The sequence below is a fragment of the Symsagittifera roscoffensis genome, chromosome 5 (genome assembly GCF_963678635.1).
Source record: "Symsagittifera roscoffensis chromosome 5, txSymRosc1.1, whole genome shotgun sequence".
NCBI lineage: Eukaryota > Metazoa > Xenacoelomorpha > Acoela > Convolutidae > Symsagittifera > Symsagittifera roscoffensis.
In genome coordinates this window covers 66,578,199-66,596,791 of record NC_087066.1, presented here as the reverse complement: position 1 = coordinate 66,596,791, position 18,593 = coordinate 66,578,199, and the positions used below count along the sequence as shown (strand labels likewise).

General features: G+C 34.2%; 2 protein-coding genes across 2 annotated transcripts in view; both read left to right on the top strand.

Moving 5' to 3' along the window:
* Nucleotides 1-11,354: 11,354 nt before the first annotated feature.
* Nucleotides 11,355-13,064, top strand: LOC134845945 (phospholipase B1, membrane-associated-like). The gene has a single exon (XM_063863082.1). It carries the CDS (start codon nt 11,571-11,573, stop codon nt 12,789-12,791), a length of 1,221 nt encoding a protein of 406 aa, XP_063719152.1. The 5' UTR covers nt 11,355-11,570; the 3' UTR covers nt 12,792-13,064.
* Nucleotides 13,065-13,622: 558 nt separating this feature from the next.
* The window catches only part of LOC134846835 (glutamate receptor 4-like), a gene marked incomplete in the record, with an annotated part of 14,036 nt that continues 9,065 nt past the window's right edge, over nt 13,623-18,593 (top strand). The window contains 1 exon segment of the mRNA XM_063864231.1: nt 13,623-13,813. Within this exon segment, the coding sequence (XP_063720301.1) occupies nt 13,723-13,813 (91 nt within the window).

Here is an 18,593-nt window from a genome sequence, read left to right as displayed (position 1 = left end):
AGGAAAACTCTAAAATTTTGTTCACGCTCAAATTTAATTTTCGGTGGGTTAACTTCTGATCTATTAAATCCTTTTGTTAAAAGGGAAGTTAACTTCTTTATCGAACATCGAACTAAAAAGTTTTTCTTATTTCGAAAGTGGAGAAAAATACAATTAAATTTGAGATTTTTTTGCTATGAAAACTTGTATTTAGATTTTATTTTAAAAAATGTGAATCATAAATTGTTCTTGAATTTTGAATAGATTTAAGGGCAATTGTCTTTGGGCTTTTTTTTCGTTTTAACCGTTTCAGAGCGACTCTGCTGTTTGCTCAAGTCGCGCCTTTTCACACAGGGAAGCACCTTTTAGTTCTAAAAAAACTTGAAATAGATTTTTCGGTTTTCCAGCGTTGCCATGTTTTTATTAGCTCCTTTTTGCCATGTTTTGATGGTATTTGTTTACTACAGTTTCATTTTTGTATTTGTTTCTGTTACAAAAGGTTTCCGACAAGTATTGAGGAGTAAGTTTGAAATTTTACCGAAGGATTTGGAGACACGCTTTCGTTTTTGTTTCCAGAAAATCCTTAAATCAATAAAATTCGCGCTCAAAATTTTTATGTTATTGGCACGACTGTTGAATCTTGCTTGTACCTAAGCAGATCACTCTGGTTTAAATGAATGACTGTTTTAAGAATTCCAAGATGGTAGCTCGAGCGCAGGAATACATAATTTTCAAAATTCATGCACAGATTTATGAAAAGGAAACATTTTGGGGGTCACTCAATTTTTTATTAGTCTGTCCCTTCACTCAGTTGTTTTCTTTATCTAAAACTTTTTTGATAACGATTTCAAACCACAAGTTCAAATATATGTTTTTCGCGGCTTCCGAAATGATTGTGTCTGACAGTAGAAGTTAAAATAAGTACTTCACTCCCTGCATCATTAAGAGTAAGGAACGTAATGAGTACTCTTGTATAGGTCTTGGTGATTTTGTTAAGTTTTTTTTCAGGAAAAAGTCTAAAGTTTTTGTTAACGCTCAATTTTAATTTTTTGCTGTTTGACTGACTTTTTCAGGAAAAAATCTAAATTTGTTCACGCTCAATTTTGATTTTCGTGGTTTGACTACTGAATCTCTAAGTTGAAAGCATTTCCATTGTTAAAAAGAAGGCAAACTCCCTTATGGAACAGGAAAAGTGTTGAGGTCACGAAAACGTGATTGACTTCTGATTTCGAAAATGGAAATTAGTTATCAGATTACCCAGCGATATAAAAGTTTCACCTATTGATCCAGTTTTTTTCAAAATGAGTTAATTTTAACAAAAAAAGTCCATCAATAAATTTCCTACAAATTCACGCAGCTCTAAGACCATCTGTTTTTTTTTTCGAAAGTCAAATTTGAAGGTTTTTGAAACAAAATAAGTTAATTTTTTATTTCAGTTTTCTTGCGTTCGTTACCCTTCTCCAACTGTCATTTGGCTATGTTTTTGCAAACCAAATTATAAAAAAAGAAAGGGGTGTAGCGAGGTTTCTGAAGTCTATCCTAAGTTTGAGAATTGTGCTGGACTACTTCGAGTCATCTGAGCCTGTGGAATTTCGTGTTGTTTTGTTCTACGTCATGATATTGAAAAGGTATTACTAACGAGCGTGATTGACTTTTTGTTCCGAAATTGGATTTTGATTTGCTGTTTTCCTTGCGGACTAAACAACTGACCTGTTGAATTAATTGGATTAGTTTTAATCCAAAAAATTATTATCAAAAATGTTTTTAAAGTGATATTTTATTCTTAAAACCTCAAGCTTGAACATCTTTCCAAAAAAAGTTGCTCATTTTTCCCCGTCTCCTTGAAAGGATTGAAATGTTTCCAACTGTCTGTTGGCTGTTTTTTCTTGCGAGATTGTGAGCGTTAGTGTATTAAAAGTGTTCATTGAAAGTATTCACTTATATGGAACTTTCACTGTATTGTAGCAATGGAAATCAGCATCTGTTTTCTTGGAAATAGCATCTGTTCTCTGCTTTTTTGTGGCTAGTGTTTGTCACTAATTAAGCGTCCGTGGCTGAGTGGTTATTGCGTGAGACTAATAAATTCAAGGTCGTAGTTTCGAATTCGAGACGTAGCCGAATTTTACTAATTCGAGGCTTTTTTATTTTTTTTTTGCTTTCATAGAGCTGCTTGTCCTGTTCTCGCTAGTGTTTGTGAAGCTCAGCTTCGTCTTTGTATGAATTTCTCCAGCAAGAAATGTAACCTATTGGGTCAGTTTTCTCTTTTCGCGCTAGTTAATCAAAAAATAACATCAAACATTTTTGTCTGTTGGGAAATTGTTGAAATTTTTTTTGTTTAGATTATAGTTTTTTTAAATAAAATTCTGAAAATGAATATGTACAAAATTTTAATCATTCTGTTTTAAAATCAAATTGATGAATGATATGAGTTATGAAGTATTTCTTAACGATTTTTTTGTACTGGCTTTAAAGATTTGCATTTGATCAAACAATTTAATGCATAACTGAACATTTTAAAGTGCCAAAATTTAGTTCAGATGTTTCAAAAAATTTTCGTTGCAGCTTACAGGCAACTTCAGAGTTTGATTTTTCTTTTAAAAAATTAGGCGTACCGAAATATGTTATCGGAAGGCTGGATGGCTTTGTTGCAGAGTTCCGCGTGTGATTTTTTGATAGTAAAAGTTTTCTGATTATGTGAAACGTGCTCCTTTGTTGAGCATCCAAATTCTAGGCTGATTTTCATTGAAGGGGGTGTTATCATAATTGCTAGAGCTATATCAGCCTTGTGATTTGTTGCTGAGTTTTGCATGTAATTTTTTGATATTTTTTTCTGATTATGCAAAACGTGCTCCTCCGACAATGGCCATTATTGAGCGAGATGGCATGCCAAAAGCATGTTTTTGAAGGTGAGCAGGTTGCCTAATTGCCCACTACAGAATCAAGTTAACTCAATAAGGCATTAAAATCCATGACATCATGGGATCACCGCTCAGAAAGTTTCGTGGCATAAACCGCTAAATGCGACTTTTGGAAAGTCCATTTTTCAGTGACGAGCTTTATAAACTACATCAATGGACTTGTTGAACACAACTTCCCTTCCTCCTCTCCCATCGACACAAGGTGATTGCAAACAACAGAAGTCTACCGGTTACTACATTTGAGATATATGTTGATCACTTTTAAGTCCAGTGGCTGCCGACACCTGAACTGCAAGAGCAATACAATTATGTCAATGGATCCCTAACAAATTAGCAACCAAAATGTTTGCTGAGAGAAACACTGGGTAATGCTACGTGTTACGTTGGCAGAAAAGGCCTCTGATGAACTGCTGGTGACATTTGAATCAAATCGCGCTTTCTCGATAAGCCTCAGCGATCAGATTGAATGTAAATTATCTAACAATAATCATAATAATAAGTTCCAAAAAAGACACCCTAATGTATTAACAACTGCCTGGGAGATCACCATTGGATCTACAGATCCGTTTTCAGGTGTCTCTGAGCGGAGAAATGAGCGACTATTTTACTCTACATAATCTGAGAACAACAATGTCTCATAAACAACTTTTAAATAAAAAAAATCATTAAAATGACTCGCTGAAATTAAACAGGTGTGTCAAAACAAAACGGAAAAAAGGCAACAGGAAAAAAAACGAAACAATTGAAAATAATTGAATATCAAAGATATTGTTTTAACTAGTTCTTCGTTGTCTATGGTGTAGCTTTCCAAAATAGAGTGGTTGAAACTGTTTACTTCGAAATGAGTTGCAATTGGTGTAAAGCTCAGCATAACACATAAATGAAGTTCTTTTAGGAGAATAGTTTGTTTTTAACTCAAGATCTGTTAATGACTGAACTTTCTGGATTCTGAACATGACTATGCATAAAAATTTTCTTTTGTTCTTGTTAATCATTTTTAATTTGTTTGTAGATCCTCACTACAAAATGTCGTGCTGAAAAGGTAATTGTGCAATAAGTTTATATAATTAGACTAGCTGTTTGGTTGAAAAAATTGTCAATCTGGAAAAAATTTCACAGCTTTTTGCGAGTTTTTATCTAATAGTTTTTGTGCTCTGCGAAGATCAAATTTTTGTCCTCGATCAATTTATGGAAACAAAAACTTTTCTAAAATCATTATTTAGTTTTTAAATTTCACTTGTGAAAATTTTGATGTTTTTGGAAGTACATTGTCTTATTTTGTCTAATGGTAAGCTTGTTATTATTTAACCTTTTTTCAGTTGTCCTTAACGCTTTTTGTTGGCGCTCCATTAATGCTATTTTAATCTGTAGTTGTGCTAATTGAAGTATCATCTGCATACAGAACAGTCTTCGAGTATTCTAAGTTGACTGCTATATTGCTTATAAAAGTTTATAAAAAGCAGCCTGAGAACCAATCCCTGTGAGACATGGAATGCAATACTTCTCAAACAAGACTTTGCTTGATTACTTTTTGAAAACTGCTTGTGGTCACTTGTATTAGATTCAATTAACTGCAACGTAGGACCTCTCGAGTTGTACGCATTGCAATTATGAAAGCAAAAAATCATGATCTACTGTGTCAAACGCCTTCTTAAGGCGAACAGACAAACACTCAGTCATAAGAGTTTTTTCTTAAGTCAGGACTGATTGGTTGTGAAATTTTTTTCTTATCTTTTCTATTAATAAAACTATCGCATCGGTTGTTCACTTCCGGTTTCGAAAACCAATTTGATCTTTAACACACAAACTGAACCTATTACAGTAACTTAAAATTCTACTATACATGAGTTTTTCTAACAGTTTACCAATAATGGGAAGGAAAGAAATGGGCAGATAATTTTTGAACCAGAAAGTCTTCCTGCTTTATACATTGTGATAGGTTTTGCTAATTTCAAAAAAATGGGTAAAATACTTAAGTCAAATTATTTCCAATAGTTATTTATATAAATTGGTACTATAGCCAAACTAATGTGTCTTAAGAAATAGTTATTTAGACTATAAAAGTTGAGACTAAAATTAGGTTTAGTCAAACCCAACACACTTGGACAATTAAAAATTCCTGCAATTGCAGCTTATCGTGAAGCCTAATTTTTTTTTTAAGTTTTGAGTTTTTTATCATAGAAATTTAGTGTTCAATCAGAAAATAAAACTTTTGTATTCGTTTTTTTATGAAGCTTGTAAAATGATGCCTGATAGTTTCAACCGCTATCAAACCGGAACATAGACTTTTTTTAGTTAACATTTTATGTAACAGAATCACTTGTATCTTGGTTCAAAATGAATACAAACGTATATGCGTGTCCGGAACTTAGTCTGGCGGTAAAGATTACGTCTTGGTCGACGAAGGTCGTGGGTTCCAATGACTAGTAACTGTTTTTTTAAATTAGAAATGTTTTTTTTTTCAAAAAATATCGGCCTATAAATAAAAGGATCTGAACGAAAAGCTCAAATTTAGGCATATTCGAAAGTCATAGTAAAATAGACAAATTGGACAACATTTTTCGAAGAGAATTGACTGAGAAAACAAATAAAATAAAAAATATCACGGCTTAAGTTTATGCACAAACAAGCATTTGTGAGCCTGCTCGCTCGCTTTATTTGTCCAAGTATAGATCTGAAATCAAAAATTGAACAAGTTTTTCTCGATAGTGGAAGTTTTTTGAAACTTTTCTAACATCCTTTGAATCAAGTCCGAAAGGGCCTTAACATGATATATCAATCGAATCATTCCAATGATTGTTTGGGATACCTGATTTTGCATGGAAATTAAAAAGAAAAAACTAAAAAATATCCGAATCCAAAATTGCCCTCCATTTTTAATGTTCAGAACTACAGTGCTGATTTAAATTATCCGGACAAAACGAACAAAACTTGAATTTTCAAACTCGTTTTTCTCAAATTGGGTTAAGATTAGACAAAAAGTGAAGAGAACAAAAGTTGCTTAGAATTTCACCAGAATTAATATTAATATCTCCGAAATTCTCAACAAAAAATTTACCCCAAAAATGGGTCATTTTGGTTTTTTTCAATTAATCAAAAATTACTCGGAAACTACTTTGTTAATTGATGAAAAAATTATACCACAGGAAGCCTCTTACGCAGCTCAACAAAGTTTAAGAAGGGTTAAATCTCCAAATTCTGGTGAAATTCTAAGCAACTTTTGTTCTCTTCACTTTTTGTCTAATATTAACCCAATTTGAGAAAAACGCGTTTAAAAATTCAAGTTTTGTTCGTTTAGTCCGGATAATTTAAATCAGCACTGTATTAGTCCTGAAATTTGAAGCTTTATTTGTAGAACAGTGGTTTTCTGTGATGAGATGAACAGCTCGTATTTTGGTCTTTTCTCTTGTGGATAAATTGTGTTATTTAATTGATTCATTACACTTGCGAAAGCAAGTGTCTTGTAATCGAAAACTTGAAGTGTTTCCCGTGACAATGATTCTTAAAATCTTGCCACTTGCTTTATTACTGAATCTAAATAGTTTTTCGGATTTTGCGCTTGATCTAGAAGTCGAGAGGTAACGCCGTCGCCTTGACAACCTATAATCTGCGGTTCGACATCGGCGGGATCTTGTTCCTTGTTTTTGTTTGATAAAACAGGTTATATAAAAAATTATTGTGATCGTTTTTTTGAGACGCTTTGAAAAAAATTTTCGCTTTTTTCGAAAACTTCAGTTTTTCTTAGAAACTAGTCTGAAAAATTTCAATTAAGTGGTACCTATGAAAAGTCAGCTCACTTCCTTGTGTGTCGCCTGCACAATACACTGGTTTATGTAACACCTTAACACACATTTTACAGCCTTCAAAAATGACTCTGGAACCACTTTTACAGCCTTCAAAAACTTGGGTTCAATGGGACTCTCCCCTGTATCAGCACGTGCGCTTAAAGTTTTTTCCACAAAAAGTTATGGCCCTCGGATAATTTCTCTGAAACCACCCTCCCTCAATCGAAACCTCAGCTTGTGCTAAGCTCCCATGCATTAGCGGCTACGTTCAATTTGGTTCCTCAAAAAGTTAGAGTCTTCGCAAAATTGAAATGTTAAATTAATTGACTGTTTTTTAAACTTATTGAATTTTCTCGAAAATTGCCCTTCCGAGTCTGAAATTTTGGGTTCAATCAAAAGAAAGGCTTATGAGAAGCTCCCCAGAATGAATGGCAACGTCCTATTGTTCTTTATAAAATTGTCGTACTTGGAAAAGTCATTTTTGGAAAAATCAAATTTGATCAAAATCACCCTCCCAAGACAGAAGTTTTACGTTCAATCGAAAAAACAGGTTGTTTGAAACTCTCTTGCTTTAGCCGATACGTTCAATTTTTTTCCATTAAAAAGTTAGGGTCCTCGAAAAAATCAAATGCTAGATTATTTGACCGATTTTGCAACTTTTTGAATTTTCTCCTAAGCTATCCTTCTAAATCTGAGATTTTGGTTTCAATAAAGAGAAAGTGCTGAGAGAAGCTGCCCAGAGTGAACAGCGAAGTCCAAATTTTTTGGCCTTCAAAAAAACTATGGCCCTCAGAAAAGTCAATGTTTTAATTTCTAGTTCGTTTTTTGAAACTCTTTGACACTTCTCGAAAACTACTTCGCCGAATCTGTTATCAATTGTGTAATCGAGACGACGGAATGTGTGAAGTCTCTGCGCATAAGCGGCTACGCGTTAAAATTTGCAGGAAAACTGTTTTTTTTTCTAAATTTTCAACTTCTCAAAAATTTTCATTAATATTTCGTTAGATAAACAATTAACGTTTTAGTTGGAGTTCAATTTTTAAAGTTATCTATTTCATCCCGCATCATCGCAAAAGTTCAAATTTTAAACAAGTAATTCCACTTTTAACTAAGCCCCTAGTGTTTTCCAGTTTGTATAGAATTGGAAAACTATTCCGAAAAATTTGATTTGACAGTCTTTCGTTTAACTACTCAAGTTTTGTCGGCTTAATTGCCTTATCACCATTTTGTGCTATAAATAAGTATCATGGTGGTTTCAGGTGGAGTGTATTATAGTTTGAGGGGGTTGGGAATGTTTGTAAAGCTTATTATGAAGTCAGTTTTTTTTCTGATCAACCAATGCCATCTGAAAGTTTGTCGGCTTTGTTTACGCTTCGGAATTTTGTGTATTGCTAATTTCAAATTCAAACTTTTTTCTTGCTTGCGTAGAAGTCCTATTTGATAAAAACTTGAATATTAAATAAGTTGGGTTGTTTTTTTTGTTATATTCATCTTCGGAATATTCTTTTTTGGAATATTTTTTGACACTTTGGAAAGTTCTTTCTACTTTCGCAAATATCTTAATTTTTCGCAGAAATAATTCTACCGTTTTTCAATAAAGAGAGTTATCAGTGAAAAACTGTCCATCCCTCTGTGTGTCTGCATACTCTGGTCTTTTTATTTTACTCCTCGATCTACAGCCTTCATAGACATTTGTTGGGGCAATTTTTGACCCACATTTTAAAATTTTTTTGTCGTTTCAAAACCTACGTTTCTGAATCTGAGATATTATTGTCAGTGAAAAATGACTTTTAAAAAGCATCTCTGCAGGAGCAACTACATCCAAATTTTTTTACACATAAAGTCATGGCCCCCGCGATAGGCAAAATTTTGATGTTTTTAACCGTTTTTCGAAATTCTGGATTTGTTTTTCGAAATCTGACCTCCAAATTTTTTTTTCGAAATCTGACCTCCCTAATCTAATAATACTGGCCTAAAAAATATTGGGTAGCAAGGAACTCCCTTGAGTTAGCAACTTTTTACAAAGAGCAATCGCCTTCCGAAAAATCAATTCTCTTATTGATAAATGCCTTGAAACTTAGACCGGTTTATGGAAATTTTCTGACTTCACTCGAAAACTACCATGCCGAATCTCAAGTTATGTGTCCGATCGAGAAACCAAAATTTTGGAATCGTCTCTACTGAAGCGAAAACTACTTGCTTTTGGCAGCAAAAGTTTATGAATATCCGAAAATTTTCGTTTTTTTTGTTTTGTTTTTAAAATCTTTTTCAATTTTCTTAACTTATCAAATCTGTGACCAACTTATCAAATCTGTGACCAAAATTTCAATCGAAAGAACCAATTTCAAAATTTTTTCAGGTTGAATTGACGACTCTTTAGTTTTTTGTTGGCAAAATGTCATGTCTTTGAAAACAATCCATTATCTCAGCAAAATTTTCATTCTTCTCACCTATTTTATCAGAGAAACAACTAAGTCTTTGTGCGAAGTCCAACTTTTGAAATTATGCATTTCGTCCCGCATCAGTAAATCAAAATCAAAAAATATCAAACACGTACCACCGATTTTAGCTGAGACTCGAGTTGTCTCTTATTGAGGCACATAAAAATTTTGGTTCACTCAGTTTTTTTTTGTATGTGCGATTACGCCCAAACTTTTTGTACAAAAAATTAGGGCCCTCGGAAAAGTCAAAATTTTGATTTTTGGACAGTTTTTGAAACTTTTCGACTTTTCTCGAGAACTACCCGGCCAAACCTAGGTTTTTGCGTTCAATCGAAATAACAGATTGGGTGAATTTCTTCTACCTAAACGGCTACGCCCAACTTGTTTAAAAGAAGAAGCAATGAGCCTCTGAAACGTCAATTCTTTGACTTGTTGACCGTTTTTTGGTCTTTTTTCGATAAATATCCTGTCAAAAACTGATATCATAAGTCTAATCAACTGAACAGTTTGTTGGAAGCTTATCTTTATAATTTGCTACGCCCAGTTTCTTCTAGAAGAAAGTTAGGGTCTTTAAACAAGTAAAAGTTTTGAAAATTGGACCGTTTTTTGGAAATTTTTTCTACCTGACTTGAAAATTACTTGCCATTTCTCAGGTAAAGTGTTCAATCGAAAAAGATAATTTTGGGAATTTTCCCTACTATACCGGCCACTGAGTTACTGATTTTTGAATTTTGACTATTTTATAGAAACTTTTTGAATTTTTTTAAAAAGCTACCCTATCAAAACTGAAATAAAAATTTCAATCAAAAGAAGCGGTTGTGCGAATTTCTCCCGCAGAAATGGCTACTCCTTAATTGTTTGTGAGAAGAAGGCTAGGTCTTTTGGAAAATTCTAAAATCTGAAAAACAACTAAGGTTTTGGGCAAAGTCTAATTTTTGAATATACGCATTTCGTCCCGCATCAGTATAACAGATTCAAAAGATATCAAATACTTTCTCCAGCCTTAGCTGAGCCCTAGGGTGAGCCCTTAGCTGAGCCCTAATACAATCAATTCTGAGCTCATCGAGACATACGAAACTTTTGGTTCACCTAGTTTTTTTCATCACTTAATTTTTTTTTTCGGCTCATGCTTTTTTATGATTGTATTTTATCGCAAATGCCGAGAAGTTCCGCTTCGCCTCTGTGTTGAAAAAAGTTCTCAGTGTACAAACCATACTGGAAATAGAAAATGGTAACAGAAAATAATTATATTAAGTTAAGACAATTTATCCAGAACAAAGTACGAGCTGTTCAGCTCTTCAAGGAGAACCGCTTACGCTCTTCCGCTCAAAAATTGCTTCTTTCTGGACTAGGTAATGTTGGCTCACACTCAAGCAAGAAGTAAGAGGCGGATACATAACCGTTTCACTATGGTGGACAAAAAGACTAAAATATCAGTTTTTTATTATTTAGACCCATAGTTTTCAATTTTCTAGCACAACTGCTAATTAAACCCCAAAAAGTTTTAATTTGTTGGTAATATGAAAATGGATAATTTTTAGGGATAACTACATGTTTTGGTGTTTTGGTTTTGATGAATTATCTGCTCGATCATCAAAAGAAAGTTTTCGACCGGAGTTTGTTCGTGATATGAAATATACCAATAGAAAACACTCAATCTTTTGTCTATTCTATTTGGACGTTTTAAACCTACTTTGCCTCGCGTTGATCACAAATTTTTTTTAGTGTTATTTAATGGATTGACATGTTTTTTTTTAGATTAGCAATTTTCTGGGATTAGCATCTTTGCCCATTCTTTGACCAGCAGATCTACACATTTTGGGACCTTCAGGGAGTTCCGGATTGCGATTTAACCTTGTGTGGGGAGTGTCAGCTTAGTGCTATAGCTCGATTATTCCAATATTAGTTTGAGAAAAATTAACCACCCCTTGCCGGCAATAAACATCAGCCGCTTAACTGCTCGATTCCCAAATATTTTCCTTGGCGCTGATAAAATATTAGACTAGATTTGTGGAGGTTGCTTAGCTAATTTAGGAAGAGGCTTCAAAGATCATCCGATTGAGGCTATCATCTGACACCCTTCAAACTCATTTCTGTCTCAAACGTCCTTAGTTGTCTTAGTCTGAACTTCCAAAATAGTTTTGACGGCATATTATCCAAATGTAAACACTGAAAATTTTAGCACTACGGCAATTCTATTCAAATAATCGATGGCATTGGAATTGTGGACAAACAAGCAAACAGATGTAAATTGTAAAGAATAATGTTAAAGGAGTGCCAAGATTTTGCTCGACGACTGCCCTTTTGTGGAAAAATGTTTTTCATACTTTCGATCAAGTGGTTGGAAATTCTTCAAATATCAAAACTTCTTAATTTGGCCCAATGAGCAAATATTGGGGAGCATCGTTCATTTTAGTAGCCAATTTAAATACAACTCAGTAACCGAGATGTCAACAATGAAGTTTCTCATCCTGGGCTTTTGCTTTTCTCCCCTTCTGGTGAGATTTGAAGTGACTCATGCCATTAGTTGCATAGACCCCAGCAACAATTTTTTCTCATCGCTTGTGCACGTAAATCCCGCTCATCTTCAGCCTCCGGAGTTGACAGAGCAGCAAAAGCAGTCGTACACAAATGACTTCACTTGTGAGTATATCGAGCCATCAGAAACAATCCCAACTTCCGCCCATGCACTGAGACCCGGTGACGTAAAAATTGTGGCGGCGCTTGGCGATTCTCTGACTGCGGCTAATGGCGCCGGTGCTACGACCATTTATGGAGTGGTGAACAACTACCGAGGGCTCTCGTTCAGCAGCGGGGGGTACTACGACGAATCTCCTTTCAACTCCAACAACAACGACAATGTTAAACAGCATTTTTCGCTCCCCAATGCGCTCAAGTTCTACAACCCCTCAATCAAAGGATGGGCTTCTGGAATCGCAGGTCCGGGTGAAGAAAATGCCGCTCTGGACGAAGCCGTGGCTGGCTCCAAAGCTATTAATTTGACACAGCAAGCCAAAAATTTAATCAAAGACTTGCAGGACGATCCAGAATATGATTACGACAATGACTGGAAACTGGTCACTGTGTTCATTGGTGGAAACAACTTGTGTCAGATTTGTACCGACAGTCGAAGCACTCCGGATGCATACACAGCTGACGTTCAAGCTGCTCTGGATATTCTGCAGGAAAATTTGCCCAAAACTTTTGTGAACTTGTTGACCATTTTCAACATCAACGTTGTAAGTGCTCTTGGTAAGGACCAGTTTGTATGTAGTAAAGCTCACGAGTGCTTCTGCTACTGCGCAATGCTTGATGACGCTTACAGTAAAATAACTATGCAACAGTACAACGGACTCTACAGAGACAATATATGGGAACTCATTCAGACCAGGAGATACGACACGAGAGAAGACTTCACTGTCGTCATCCAGCCCTTCCTGCAAGACGTCGCACCTCCCTTTTTGGAGGACGGAACTCCTGATTTGTCCTACTTTGCACCTGATTGTTTCCATTTCAGCAAGAAGGGTCACAACTATGCCGGGGAGGGGCTCTGGAACAATATGTTCCAGAAAACTGGGTCCAAAAAGACTTATTGGGTTCTGGGCGAGGAGCTGTATTGTCCGACCAAAGAAGAACCATACATATGGACTTACTTCAACAGCAAATAACTCTATGACAACTCAATAATGAGCTGCAACTTATCAAACATGATAAACTCTGTAGAACTGTAGTCAGCTACTTACCGTTTAAATTAATTTTCAAAAAGCGTCTACTCGAAACAAAGGAAAAAACTTAAGTTTTTTTTATCTCCTAAAGGGTGAGCATCATTTGTGAATCGCCTAAATTTTGCTTTCTACTTTATAAGTGGTCGGGAGTCGGGGCTAGAAACGTCGATTCACCCTTAAAGTAAAAAAAACTTTCTGGATAAATTTTAAACAAAATGTTTCCTATTTCAAATTAAATTTATTATGATTTTGATTATCTGAATTAACTTTGAAATATCGAAATGAGGTATTTTAAAAGCACTACTCACTTAAACTGCTTCTCCATTGAAACAATCGAGGATATTTCTCAGTGATAAGAACTGATTAGCATATGATAATGCCCTTCATTTTCAGTATTTTGACCCCATCGTTTGATTGCTAAAACTCTCGAAAGATCCTTCGGCGTCAATGCTAGATAAATTGAGGGTGAGAGAACGCTAAAAATTACCCCTTTTTGTCAAATGTTTACTGTCTTACTCCACCACCGAAAGAATAATGGAGAGCACTCGGAAAATCAATTTGGTCGAAATGGAAATTGAGGCATTTGATTGCGTTACCATATGTACAAAGCTGTCGTAACTTTTCGCAGCCTGTGCCTGAAAAAATCAATCATTCCGTTGAGGAGCTCTAGTGCGCGTGCGCATAAAGTGCCGCTTGGTTGGGGATTTTAATCACCTTAAAAATCATCGGATCAAGGACTCTAATTAACAATCGCACACCTGATTTCAGCAATCAACTATCAATATGAGCTCAAATTCTATCAAGCAACCCTTTTTTCAATAACTTGAGCCTAATCTATTTGCACAACTTGTACACGTTCTGCGGCTTAACTAAAATGGCAGATTCCATCAAAATTTTGCTACTTCTATTTATCGGGACTGATTTTTCTTACAACCAAGAAATTCTAGTTCCGGATACCGTTTTGGGTAAGTTTTATTGTATATTACAGAACTTGAAAGCAAGAGTAAAATAGCTCGAATTTGGTCATTAGTCAGAAGAAGGCAAAGACGAATACACTAATTTAGCCTTATTTGATGTCAGTTTTCAAAATACCTTGTTGCTATGGTTGACGTTCTATTCAAAAAATAAGCTGTGTTTTAGCTCAGTCGACCAAAATAACTTTATTTTTACCAAAATAATCTCACGAAGTATTTTGAGAATTAATTAAATAGATGACGCTCATTTGGTTGAATTAAGTTTTGATCGGTTAATTTAGCGCGTATTGTTTTTTTAAAAGAAAAAAATAAGCTACTACTGAGCCAGAAAATGTATTTTTTTTCTGACCATTGAAAATAGGGAAAACTTTGTATTCGTGTGTGTTTTAGTTTTTTTTCACTCAAAATCAGGTACCACCAATAATCATCAAACTGGGTTGAGTGATAAATAATATTCGAGTCGACATTAAAAAATTTCCAAAAAAATCACTATGTCGAGAAAAGCCGGTTTAAAATTTGTGGTTTTTCGTCTAATATCGACGGAAAAAAGTAATAATAACTTCCTAAATTGGTCAATTAGTCTAAAAATGTTTGACTTTATCAAACAGAAGCTTGTTTTGAAAGCTATATTTGGCACTTCCCTGGCCAGAAAACTTATTTAAAAAATTAAACACTGTTCAAAAAAATAGAAAAAAATTCATTACGAGGCCAAACTGTGCATTTTGTGCATAGTAAGCGGATTCCGCAACAAGGACTCTCTCTTTGTTCTTCTTTTGTTTTTTCAGTTTCTTTGATCATTCCGACAAAACTTTAACATGTATAAAGACTTGTATATGGATCCAGGAACATACAGACACAAAATTGTGCGCCTATCCAGTGCACAGTTTGGCCTCGTAATGTTTTTTTAAACTTTTTTTCATGCGTTGCTTTTTATTTTTTTTGAAGTCAATTGTTGTCAGTTATGCTGAATTTACTAATTTTTATGCGTTTGTATAGTTTTACTATCACACCACATGCAAAAAAGGCACTAATTTGAAGAATTTTATTTGTAGTTTCTATGAACGTGGTCAGAACATTCTGTGCTACTTTCACAGCAACCGGCTATCCTTTTTATTTAATGATTTTGATCAATTCATAGACAGAAAAAAAAATTCAAAATTTTTTTGATTTGTTTTGGAAGGGTTTAGGTTCTGATTGCAACTTAAACGTTTTGAACGAAAGATTTAGCAGCTTCATTAATTATTTTTGTTACACATTTAGTGATTGGCCTTTTTGGATTTTTTCAATAATGATTTTAAATCAAGTAAGTTCAGAATGTGTTTAATAATTTTTGGTTTCACACTTTTTGCTGTGCCAGCATAAGTTCAAGTTTCGGAGGCGATTACTGAAACAAAAGCTGAAAAATTACTCGTACTTTTGTCATTTTTTTGGTTTGCTTACAAACTTGTTATGCGGAACTGTGCTGTTATTGTAACATTTTAGAATTGAACTTTGCTTACACTTGAGAGACTTGTAACACTTGTAATCGGGAACTAGAGTTTTTTTTGCAAACAATTTTTCTTACATAATTGTAAGAAAATGTGGTGGTTTTATTAGTAAACCTTAGCCACATCAAAACCTTTTCCCACTTGGCCTAGAGGTAGCGCGCATGCCTTTGTACTCTATAGCATATGTTCCTTGTTTCCTTGGCCTGACCTTGTTTTGTTCAGTATGTATGAAATTGAAAATTATTTGTTTGCTTAAGTTTTGTCGGCACATCGGGAAGTTATATTGTACTTTTAGCTTTTCTCATCGTAGAAGCAATTTTTTATGCTTTACTATGTTTTGTAAAAATTTTAGCCGGAACGTTGTTTAATTTTCTTGCTTTTTTGCTTTTAGGTACCGTAGTTATCTATGCTGAAACTCCTTACGAATTTGAGTATTTTCTTGGTCGTGTACCCAATTTTTCTCGGCTTAGTGACCGCTTGATGAATACTAAAAGCTTATTTAATTCTGGTATCTGTTTTTTTTTTTGTGATACTGTGAAGTAAAAAAAAGACTGTGAAGTGCTCAGATATGACTTTTGTTTAGAAATCGCCAATAGTGTAAGTGATCTCTTATATAAATATGATTTTAATTTGAAACTAATTTGTTTGTTCATTACTACAGAAATTTAAACGACAAAATTGTTCTGTCGGTTTTTTGATTTGTTTTCTCATGCATGTACGCCTGTCGACAATTCGTACTGATAGAAAACATTCTTCAGTAGACCTCATCTTCGTTCACAGAGTTACCTAGAATATATGCAAAAATATTCCGAACCGAAAAGAATAGTTTGAAATGGAGTAAGGACAAAAAAGCCTTATGACATCCTAGTCGCGATCCAAGACTATATTTCGGTTTCGTTTGTCTTTTTTTGAAAATTTTTTAGAAGCAGTTTTGATACATTCATGAAAGTGAAACAAGGCTATTTAGAGAAGCTGAAAAAAGCAAAAACTATCGCAATTTTTTGAATGTCATAAGCAATTGGGAAGGTTCCACTTTTGTTCCGGTTTTCGTAGAAATCCAGGAATGTTTATGCTTGGCGTGGTTTTTTGTTCAGTTTTTTTATCGTTAACGAAGAGTTTTTTGTCGTCTTGAGCTCATTTTTAAATTTTTTTCCAGTAGTGATTGTTTTTGCAAGGTTTTGATTTTGAGGGTTATAGGGCTTGGCCAGTTTGGTATAAATAGCGCGCAAAATATTGCGTTTTGATAACACTGGTAGGCGGCGGATTAAACGTATTAAGTCAAGTTGAGGCAATTCATTTGGTTTTATCATGAGAATACGAGACGCTAAATACATCCATTTGTTCTTTACAGAGCACATAGCATGTGGGATATAATTAGGAAAAATTATATCGAACATTTTTCGTTAAATTTTTTATCTTTTTTTAAAGTAAAAACGTTGGCGTATTTGTGCGGTAAGAATATCATGTGCGGCGCCCTGATATAAACGCAATCTTGTGTCGTTCTAACTCTTTTTACCAGTTTATTGCAATTAACTGGTTTTTTCTACTAGCAGACAATTTTACGACAAGTGAACCTAATGAGTCTGGGCAAAAATCGCATCCCAAACCTTTTTCTATGATTGGACGAATAAATAAGTCAACTATATGAAAACATGCCTTAAAAAGTTTGAAGAACTAGTTGCTCCTGCAAATTTATAGCTGATATGGCAATAGGAAACAACCGTGGATAAGATAAAACACAACGACTGAGAATTTTGAAAATCTATGTTAGTCTGTTTTATAACATTTGTACGAGGGTAAAAAATATATTCAAAATTGTGCTGCCAAATTAGATACTGAAAAAAATAGTTTGAACATTCGTGTCTATATTTTAAATATTACTGCTCGCATATCAATGCGAAACCCTGAACTTTCCGGCTGCCTTTTCATTGATATCGACTCGTTGTTTGCAACGAGTCGATATCAATGAAAAGGCAGCCGGAAAATTCAGGGTTTTGCATTGATATGCGAGCAGTAATATTTAATATAGAAAAAATCGCATAAAATAGTTAATAGCATGGCTAAATTGGCAGTTTGTAAACTCCCTGAGTTTTCTAAGAGGTAAACGAAGGTGAATTTTTTCTTACAATAGAACTCATGGGGTCAGCATTTTAGTGTCAAGGGAGTACAAAACTGGAATAAAAACAACTCAAGAAAATTTTTTCCGCATTTTTTCAAAAGTCGGTAGAATATACAGTACTGATTTAAATTAATCAGTCAAAATGAATTAAATTTGAAATTTCAAACGCGTTTTTCTCACTTTGGATTAAGATAGGACAAAAAATGGAGAGAACAGAAGTTGCTTAGAATTTCACCAGAATTAATTTATTGCATCATTTCACCCAAAATTCTCAACCAAAATTCTACCCCAAAAATGGGCCATTTTGGCTTTTTTCTACTTAAATAAGAATTACACTGAAACATTTTTTGCTAATTGATGAGAAAATTATTTCAAAAGAAGCTTTTTACACAGCCCAACAAAGTTTTAGATGTGTTAAATCTCCAAAAGTTTCTGCAAACTGTTTAAATATTGTTTTCAAGGTAAGATTTTGGGTTTTATTTAGTAAAAATTACATTTCTTGACTATCAAGCAAAACTATTTTTTCTTATACATGTTTTTCAGGATTTAACTCTCATCAAACTTTGCTGAACTGTGTAAGAAGTTTCTTTAGGTATAACTTTCTAATCAAATAACAAATTAGTTTCAGCTTATTTCTTGATTAATTAAAAAAGCTAAAATGACCCATTTTTGGGTGTAAATGTTTTGTTGAGAGCTTCGGGGAAAATGTTCCATTATATTAACTCTAGTGAAGTTTCAAGCAATCCTTGTTTTTTTGCATTTTGTTTAATCTCAACCCAATTTGAGAAAAACGCGTTTAAAATTTCCAATGCTGTTCGTTTTGTCCTGATAATTTATATTAGCACTTTACGCAGGTGAAAAAATAAGTGACTCTTGTCTTCGATTTCTGAAGTTAAAAGTCATACTTTTGGTGCTAAAAATAAAAGAAGAAACAATGACAATTAATGCTTTTTACACCTGATTTTGCTTATAATTTTGTTCTTTGAGAGATCTAGGCAAGTCGCTTCTCTTGTCAGTTGAAAAGTCCACCTTAGTTGACTTCTTGAGGCTCGGGGTATGTTTCGACCGTGCTCGAGGTATGTTTCGATTTTGTGCTCGACCCAAACCCCTTTCTACACTATTCTTTTTTGGTCGAGCATTGACATGTGCTCGCCTTTGAATTTAG